This window comes from Pseudophryne corroboree, chromosome 2 (assembly GCF_028390025.1).
Source record: "Pseudophryne corroboree isolate aPseCor3 chromosome 2, aPseCor3.hap2, whole genome shotgun sequence".
NCBI classification, from domain to species: Eukaryota; Metazoa; Chordata; class Amphibia; order Anura; family Myobatrachidae; genus Pseudophryne; species Pseudophryne corroboree.
In genome coordinates this window covers 14,245,668-14,255,845 of record NC_086445.1, presented here as the reverse complement: position 1 = coordinate 14,255,845, position 10,178 = coordinate 14,245,668, and the positions used below count along the sequence as shown (strand labels likewise).

Genomic DNA, 10,178 nt, shown 5'->3' with positions numbered 1-10,178 from the left:
CAGAGATGGGATGGTAAATTGAGAGAGAGTTTGGGTCAGAACTTAGTTTTTTTTCAGAATGGGAGTAATCACTGCATGCTTGAGTAATAAAGGAAAGATACCCGTAGATAGATGTTAGTTAGGGTTGGGATGAACCACCAGCTTTTGTCATATATAAATATGCAAAAAAAATTGTGTAAATTGGAGTTTGTATGTACTCCCTTTTTATTTTATTTTATCACTTTCCTTGAAAGTTTGAGGTGATGTATGTGTTTCCATCCAAAGGAAGCAAAGGATCGACGACCCAGCAATGCCGGACCGCGCACTGCCCAGGAGGAGGGACAGTTTGTCGAGCTTGTTCACTAGTGAGCGCACATTTGAGAGCAGGATCATGGGGAGTGCTGACTGGAGCCCCTTCTGCCGCCACTTCACAAGGGCGCCCACGCGATGCCCTCTCATTCTAGCCCATGGTCTCCTGCAAGGGCCAATGTTGGGACTTCCATGGCGGTGACAGGGGATGCGTGCCACGGGGCAATCGCCAGGACATTCATGCAGGGATTGTCTACTTGGGGGCTGTAGTCGCTGTGGCATTTGGGCCCTCCTCTACTAACCCGGGTGTCGCCTCTGTCTGCGCAGCCGCGGAGTGCACCTCTATGGGATCTTCTGCATGGGCAACGGAAGGTCGTGACATCAAGTCTGAGGGGTGCGGAGAGGGGCTCTGCCGCATCGGGGGGCTGCTGTCGTGCCGGCATAGGGTCAGGACTCACTGGGGCATTGACCATGTTGGCCAGGTGAAGCGCCATGGCGAGGGGGGGCCGTGGCCAAGTCGGCAGTAGGCTGGAGCCTATTTTGGCTGCTAGATTGGGGAGTGCGCAGCCGGACTGGTACAAAGCCTTCACTCACCGGGGAATACATGCTGTCCGCATTGGCTGGGGGAAGCGCAGTGGCTAGTGCTCTCACTACCATGCCTGCAGTCCATCCATCGGAGGCCGCATGAGGGGTTGCCGGATGCTGGGTCACCTGGGGGCCAGATTGACCAAGGAGTCATGGCTTGCAGGGGGATCACTGCCCCGCCGCATCTCCGGACGGTTTGTCTGGGATGATGTTCAGACCTTCAGCTGGAGAGTGCTGTGTGCTGTGCTGCATGGTCACCAGCATCCTCTGCAGTGGGAGCCACCGATCCACCCGCCGGTGGCTTCGACGGGCTTAGCCGGGAGGTGGTCAGCAGAGCAGGGTGCTAGGGGCCGCGTGGAGGATCGTATGCAGCGGGAGCAGCCGGGCTTCGGGAGGTGAGCAGCAGGGCTGGGTGCTGGTGGCCGTGCGGGAAATCCTCTGCATTGGGAACCATCGGGCTTAGACGGGAGGTGAGCAGCAGGGCTGGGTGCTGGTGGCCATGCAGGGAATTCTCTGTAGCGGGAGCCGCCGGGCTTAGCTGGGAGGAGAGCAGCAGGGCTGGCTGCAGGGGCCGTGCTTGGGATCGCCGGGAGCAGGTTCGTCTGGGGGCCAGGATGGACCAGCCAGCGGGTACCGCCACCCGAGCAGCCTGGATGTTGTGTGCTGCAGGGGCTGCAGCTGGGCCGTGTCGCAGCCAGGGACTGCCACGCTGCCCGAAGGGATCATCCCGTTGCCACCAGCTCTTTGATCACCTCACCGGGGAGCCGATCCGCCTGCCCGCCGCAGCACGAATTCCCGGGGGCCTTGGCAGCCGCTTGGCCGGCTACATCTCCTGGCTCATTAGCGACCAGGGCAGCAATGGCAGCATGGGCTGCGAGGGCCGCCGATCCACCCGCCAGCTTCTCCGGGGACAGCCAGGAGGTAGGCAGCGGGGCTGAGCTCCAGCTCAGGAGGACATCTCTGTTGTGCTTAGTTATTCCTTTCGCAGGGAGGGTAGACAAGGGCTGGGGGAGACAAGAGGGTCTGAGAGTGGAGAGTTTGGTGGAGCTGCACTGTTCTGAGGCAGCCATCTGCGGTGCCATCTTGAGTAGCCAAACTCATACGTACGTTTTGCTAGCTGGAGCTTGATCACTGTCGCCTAGTGACAGACCTCCTGGCATCAGTATAAATGTATCTCGGCAGTCATTTTGGCTGTAATTACTGCATATTACACAGACTGTTTCTTATCCTTATTTTGTACTTCTAGTGAATGTTAGTGTTATTGTACTAATACACTGAAAAAAACCATACCTTATCATCTGTTCTATTAGGACGTAAGCAGATTTAATTAGGCTACATTGAATGTTTTTGTTTATTTACCACCAGACTGAGAAAAGAGTTTTTAAGGTTTATATAAAATGAAAAAATATAATAAATAAGGAAGGGCAAAACAAGGCGCTCAAAGAAGAAGAGGAAGGGAAAAATGGGGCTCCCTTTCACTAAATCCGTGCCCGTCTCGCAGGAACAGATAACAGGTTCAGACACCACAAAATTAAAAATAATTAACCTATGAAAGCATTCCCTTATGGCTGATTAGGAGAATGTCAAGCAAAGGGTCTAACATTTCACCAACAAAACATTTTGACATCTTCAAATGGCAAACAAATTTGCAGCTATTTGGTAGAAAGTTATTACTGTCAAAATATTATTCTAAGGCTAACATTGAAGCAACCACAATAGAGGGTGTAGATGATGCACCACAATCTGTTTCTGCAGAAGATGCACTGAGAGATGCATTACAATTGGATGTAGCTTCAACTCAGGAAGAGAAAGCCCTAAGAACTTAGAAGAACTATCAGCATTAGGAACAACTGCAGTCAATAATACCAGTAGACCGCAGTGCAAAAAACCTCAATGTTCTTTCCCAATGATAACATCTGTCCAGACGTCAGAGTTTTATTCATTTAGTATCACAAGATTTTGACAAATTATATAAAAAAAACTCTATACCAACGAACACAAAAGCAATTTACCATATTTGGAGAGGATGGCACTTAAAGAAATTAAGTCTTGACATGACATAGTGGTCAAACCGTCAGATAAGGGCTGCAACATAGTCATCTGGCCAAAGTAGCAATATTTAAAAGAAGCTCGCAGACAACTGAATGACCATGATTGTTATACCAAGAGTTTGTTTGAGATCCAACACAATGCTATTTATTTCAATATATGTCTTTGATCAACGGGGCATACCAACAGGGAACAATTACCAAAGCAGAACATAAATATTCGGAAGTCACAAATCCAACTACACCAACATTCTACATGCTACCGAAGGTGCATAAAAACATCTTATGCCCACCCGGCAGACCAATAGTTTCGGGCAATGGAGGACTGTTGGAGAAAACCAGTATTTTTCTGGATCTGCACCTTAGGGACTATGTGTTACAATTACCATCGTACACAAGGTACACTACTGATGTCCTAAGAAAAATAAATGGTATACATTTGGATGATGGCCATATCTTGGTGAGTCTGGATGTGGAAGCCCTCTATTCCAGTATTGATCATAATCAGGGCATCCAAGCTGTAAAGTACTTTGCTGAAACAGGAGAAGTGGAGAACTTTAAAAATTTCCTTTTCAAACTTTTGAATATAGTAATTCACAAAAACGACTTCATATTCGAAAACCATTTTTATACCCAGGTAAGAGGTACAGCGATGGGGGCGGCATGTGCCCCCACTTATGCAAACCTCTTCCTGGGTTGGTGGGAGAAGGAAGTAGTTTTCCAGGATAATTTGGAGAACTACAACAGACATGTCTGTTTGTGGACACAGTACACTGATGACATATTGGTCATCTGGGATGGTACACCAGAAAATCTCTCTGAATTCATTGCTGTCCTGAATGTAAACAATTTAAATCTAAGATTTACATGAATGGAGCAGAGACAGCATATCCTTTTTAGATCTGAGGATCTATAGAAGTACCAACAATCTTCTGGCCACAGAGATTTTTAGAAAAAGTACCTCCACTAATACTCTTTTACATTGTCAAAATTTTCACTTTCCTCCCACAATTCAAAACATACCTAAAGACAAATTTCTAAGATTGAGAAGAAATTGCTCCAATGACGAGATCTATGAAGCAAGGAGCAAAGAGCTGATTACCAGACTCAAAGAAAGAGGTTACAGCTCTAGAATGATTAAAAAAGCTTGGAATGCTCTCAATCATGTTACACGAGAATCTCTTATTTTTAAGGACAGACCTGATAGACAAGCAGACAACACAATTAGATTTGTGGGAGATTTTTGTACTGAATGGAGGACAATCAAATCCATCATACAGAAACATTGGCCAGTAGTTCTCTCAGACCAAGATTTGAGCGCACAACTCTAAACAAATGTGGACATGAGTTGGCGACGTGCCCCCAATATAAAGGATCAATTGGTAAAGAGCCATTTCAGCATGAAACCTCCGAAGGAACCAACATTGACAGGCAGTTTTTTCTGTGGGAACTGCAAGATTTGCTCACATATATCCCAGTAGCAAACGCAGGATTTCTAGAGGGGGGTTTCCAAATGTAATTCACAATTTCTCATTCTCCGAAACATTGGAGCAAGTGCAGGACTCTGGGGGAGCGGCAGAAGACCATAGTAACAACCCTGGCTATTAATGTAAACAATGGTCTTTTTATACACAGGATACTGTATGGAATACTGTGTAAATATTTAACACTATTGATTGGTCTCTATTATAGGCTGTAGCAAACATATTTAAATAATATAACTGAGTGGTCAGAAAAAGGTTAAACATACCATAATAAAAAAATACACAAAGATAATAGAACTAGTACTACACTTTCTAAGCACACATTCTCCCATCACCTAGTAAGGCTCCTGTCTCTTCTTTCTGGCAGCTACTCTCTGGTCCAGTGCACTGATTGAGGACTCAGATCCACACACACAGCAAACTTGGAAGAAAAAACTGCTACCATTGGGCATGAAAGTAGGGGGGTTTCTGAGCAACCGGAACTCCCCCCCCCCCCCCCGCCCCTTTCTACAAAAAAAAAGAAAAAATCACAACGATGGCTCAACATTTTTGGAAACAACATTCTCTCTCACATGAAAGTTTTAGGATCTTTGGACTCGAACAAGTGAGCCTGGGCTTTAGAGGTGGGGATACAACAAGAGCCCTACTTAAGAAAGAGTGTGAGTGGACATTCAAACTCAATACGGTTGTTCCAAAGGACATGAATGAACACATAAATTACAGTGTATTTTTACCTTAAACAATTTTCTCCTCTCCGTACATAAATAAGTATTCTCTTCTGTGAACAATGCTACTGTATACTTGTTCTAATACAGTGGTTTCCTGACACCCTTTTTTTCCCCTTCTTATTTTAAATATAATCAATAATTCTTTTAGTAGCTCATCTTATAACCAATTAATTTTCTCCCAATACAAATTTTCTACATGATTTCAGACACAAGACTTAATTCACAACATATACATCACCATCACTACTATTCAGTTCACATGCATTTATTCACACCCTCTTTCACAATTCACATTCACTATATACATTTGCATACCGGAGATTAAACATGCACAACCAACATCCGTAACAAACACTTCCCCTTAACCCCCCACCCCCCATTTTTTCACTCCCGTTTTTCCTTTCCCTTTTTCATCAGGTCCCACACAATTATCAATTTACACATAATTGTTCACCACACAATAATTCCCCCATAATTTGCATATTATTTTGCAAAATGTATTCACACAGCACTTTCACTTATGTTTATATATTCTTTTCAAATCTTTTGTCACCACTTTTCAACACTGATACAGGGATTTCTAGAACCACATTTTTTGTCTTTCTCACCTTTGCACATAACTCACACTATCAGCATACCTTTCTGTACACACACCATTCAATAACCATATCCAACACTGACCTTATATGCTATATACACCCATCAGTCAACTATCTACATCACGATATATTTATAATATCAACTTATTGATCAAGATGGCATGAATCCCAAATTCTTTAGTCACAGCTACAAATGGGATTTACATCTAGCCTACAATGACAAGCGCCAAGAATGACATTATAAGGAGAAACAAACTCCCGTTGTTCCACATTTGTATGTGCATTCACACATATGGATATATAATGTGAATCAATGGTTTTGCAAAGTTGTATACTTACAGTACCTCTTTTTCCCAGAAATGCCTCTACAAATTACTTTTTGAACCCAGATCCGGGTGTGGTTGTGCCAATACAGGTAAAATTACAATCTGTTCTCCAGGGATTTATTGTATCTTTATTGTGGTTTTAATTTCAATTTAACGTCCTTTATTATATTTTTTTATATTGTATAAACCTTAAAAAAAAAAATCTCAGTCTGGTGGTAAATAAACAAAAACAGCCAATTAAATCTGCTTACGTCCTAATAGGACAGATAATAAGGTATGGGCTTCTTTTCAGTGTATTAGTACAATAACGCTAACATTCACTAGAAGTACAAAATAAGGATAAATAACAGTCTGTGTAATATGCAAGAATCACAGCCAAAATGGCTGCCGAGATACATTTAAACTGATGCCAGGAGGTCTGTCACTAGGCGACAGTGATAAAGCTCCAGCTAGCGAAACGTACGTCACTTCTGGTTCCAACTGCTGGTCATCGGAGACACGGACGCCGGCGGTCGCTCCTCTCACCACCATGACTCAGTAACCCCTCTCACTTCAGACATGGCGGTATCATTTACAAAAGCTATTCAAACTCAATGTGTTTAACATTATTGCACTTGTGTTATACTCTCTTTTTTTCATACAGGAGTGGGCTCTCTCATCTTAGCAGCCGGGATACCTTGAACTGCAAATTTTAGCATCAGAGTTCCCAGTGCAGCACTATAAGAAAGAAGAATCAAGCTCCTCTCTTTTATTTCAAAAAAGGGTGGCAGTTTTGTTGTCTCTCCCATCCTGGATTCGATGCTACGGCAGATACAGGACAGCAGAAGACTCATCACTTCCATATACCCGAGTTTCTATTGTCCAATCTTAAACACCCAAGCTGCATCACGCACACTATGTTTAGTGCAATTTAGAAGGTATTCCCAGTGAGTTCCATGTGTTTTTAATAGAGACAAACCATTAGCAACATTTCTACCACATTGAATGAATTGAGGATTATTATCAAACCAATGTTGCCATATTTTCATCATTTCATTTTTTTCTGAGTGAATATTTGCCGATGAGATCTCAGTATATAACTGCACCATTTATGTTCTATTTAAAGCATATTTAATGTTTACACCTTTGACACTTATGTTGCTGTCTGGCAAACTACAATCTCAGATAGTGGTTTGCTGTTGTGGTGCTGATTAGACTGCAGGATTTTTTGAGGTGCTTGGTGGCAGCTTCTGTTGATCAGATCTCAGTTAGCAGTGTATAGTTGCACTATTCATGCTGTATTTAATACAGGTTTAATGTTCCATTCAATGCATATTCAATGCAATAGCTGCACCTTTTACTATCTATCAAATGCACGTCTAAAGAACTGATGTTTTTGCTGTCTACTATCTAATGAATGTGGTTACAATTGCACCTTCGACATTAATTTTGTAGTCTGGGAAATTACAATCTCAGATAGCTTTTGTGACTGTTGTGCTGCAGATTAGACTGCAGGAACTTTGGGAGTGCACAACTGTACTATTGTATCCAATGGATCACCAGGGCATGTTTGAATAATTTATGTTGTATTGTATACCAAACTTGTTTTGACAGGGGTTATTTTTAGTCTATTTGTTATATATAAAGGTGGTGTACCATCCACACGACTTACAGGTGGTGTGTTTTGAATGGAAACACATACATCACCTCAAACTTTCAAGGAAAGTGATAACATTTAAAAAGGGAGTACATACAAACTCCAATTTTCACATTTTTTTTTTGCATATCTATATATGACAAAAGGTGGTAGTTATAGCATCCATATTTCCCCCTATAAAACTATTAACAGTGCAATTTGGGGGAATTTACCTTCCGAATACCTAATCTTCATATTTTCGCTACTTTATGAAGCAATTTTGATGCTAGATGTGTTAATTGTAGTAGTATAAACTTCTATATGTTGTATAAAGCCTAGTATTTTAAATGAAACTATCAAAAGTTAATTATTAACAAAATAATTTACAAATGTGCCCCAGAACAGGCATATAGTCTCTTTTGTTTTTACATCCCTGTAAAAAAAACTTTTTCTATTTTCATAGAGTCGGTTTGACTATTTATCTGGGAGCACCACCAACCTAGTGTCATAAAGAATTTCTATCTATATATAGACCTCATGTTGATTTATAATATTACTCAATAATATTACTCAAGGGTCCTGTGCGGTCTCAAAATACTTTTGTTGTTTTTAATAAACTTAGCATAGTCTGGTGAATTCAAGATCAAGGCAGTGGCCCTCCTGATGAGTGGAGGAGTCAGTCCATTAGGAGAAGCTGAGAGAGGAGGTTAAAGAGAGTAGTTTGGAGGCAGGAACAACAGATTTTGGACTATAAATAATGATATTGAAATCACCCATGATTATGGTGGAGATGTCAAAGGATAGGAACTGAGGGAGCAAGGCAGAATTTTTATTTTACAATTGTTTGGGTTGCCCAGGTGGGCAATATAGAGATTTGCAACATGCAGAGAGAAAGGAGTGTACATTCTGATAGAATTTACTTCAAATGATGTGAATGTGAGTGACCGAACCTGTGGTAGAAGTGTGTGTGTGTGTGTGTGTGTGTGTGTGTGTGTGTGTGTGTGTGTTTGTGTGTGTGTGTGAGTGAAAGATTGGGAATTTAAAATTCCAACCCCACCTCCTTTACTGTTACTGGGCTTGGAGGTGTGTGTGCAGTGGATGTTACTGTCAATGTATAAAGATAAGTAACAAACTTATGAGTGTTAATAACACGGGAGTGGATAATTGAGGAGATAATGTGTACAGATGGGTGAGTTGCAGGGAGAGTGAATGATGTAATTGTTTTGGAGAAAATACCATGGTGCATTATGAAGAAAAGTGTTGGAGATAAGCCTCCTCTAGCAAGTCCCTTCAATCATCTGTATGATACCGGTTGGTTACCAATGCATTGGGAATCCCAGGATGTAGACAACACACGTAGTTATGTCCACCAAATGAGACTGGCTTCACTTTATTTAGCATGACATTATATAGAGAAAAAAGGTACTTGCACGAACACTTGATAAACGTCACATTTCAAAAACAATAATGCATCTCTTCTCATAACTCCTCTCAGGCTGACACCCTCCTACATGTCCTTCAGAAGAAGTCTAAACACACAGAGACTAATAACATGTTTTCAAGACTTATAGCTACGACCTTGCTTCGCACAGAACGTACTAACTGTGAAATGTCAGCATTATTATGATTTACTCAGCAAAGCATACTTCTTATTCACTACATCATGGCTGCTACTAGACAAAATGGATGACATGATTAAGCTAAATACATCTATCTTCCTCAAAAGCAATTTGTGGTAAATGGTATGTTTGAAGGAAAACTATAGTTATTTAGACTTAGAGCATAACGAAGTTTCAATTGTTAAAGTTAAATGTTTAAATACTTGTTTACAGATGTTGTATAGCTGTTCATTTTCAAACGCTTAGTATTATGAACGCTTTGTGTATGTGACTGCACATTGAGCAGCACAGCTGTCCCTAGATCTAAAGGAATACTATTGCAAATGAATAAAGTCTACCAGTGATGCAAATGGTTAGCTGAGGAAAGGTGATAAATTATACTGTATATGATTATGCAAACACTATGTCTTCATGTAACCTAGCATCACTGAGCAAAATTCCAAACACAGGTATTTACAATTGCAAGCAAATCATGATATTACAACTGTTTTTTCATATATACAAATTGGTTGCATAGCGTTCTCAGACAGCGTGAGGATTTCAGATCGAAAGATATAAACATACATTTGCATACACAGATGAGTTTGCATGAGGGAGAAAGGCAGGTTGATTTTCTGATAATTCCTTAGCTGCCAAGATGATTGCATTTATATTTCCATCTTATTTAATTTGGATTAAGTCATGAATAAGTCTTACATTTATGTAATATTTCATAACCCTTTAAAAAAAACAAAAACCCTTATCATAAAAACCCCTAGCCAGCCAAACAGCTGACCGGACTAGCAGTTCTCCTTAATAATGAAACAATATAAGCTAAATATATCCCCCGAAAATAAGCCGTTTAATTGCTGTATAACTGCAGATATGTCACTTTACCATATAGCAG

At 41.4% G+C, this 10,178-nt stretch overlaps 1 protein-coding gene across 1 annotated transcript in view; it reads right to left on the bottom strand.

The window, feature by feature from the left end:
- Nucleotides 1–9,191: 9,191 nt before the first annotated feature.
- LOC134988935 (olfactory receptor 52B2-like) overlaps nt 9,192–10,178 on the bottom strand; it is a 35,455-nt gene continuing 34,468 nt past the window's right edge. The window contains exon 3 of the mRNA XM_063950580.1: nt 9,192–9,275. Within this exon, the coding sequence (XP_063806650.1) occupies nt 9,192–9,275 (84 nt within the window). The remainder of the gene's footprint in view (nt 9,276–10,178) is intronic.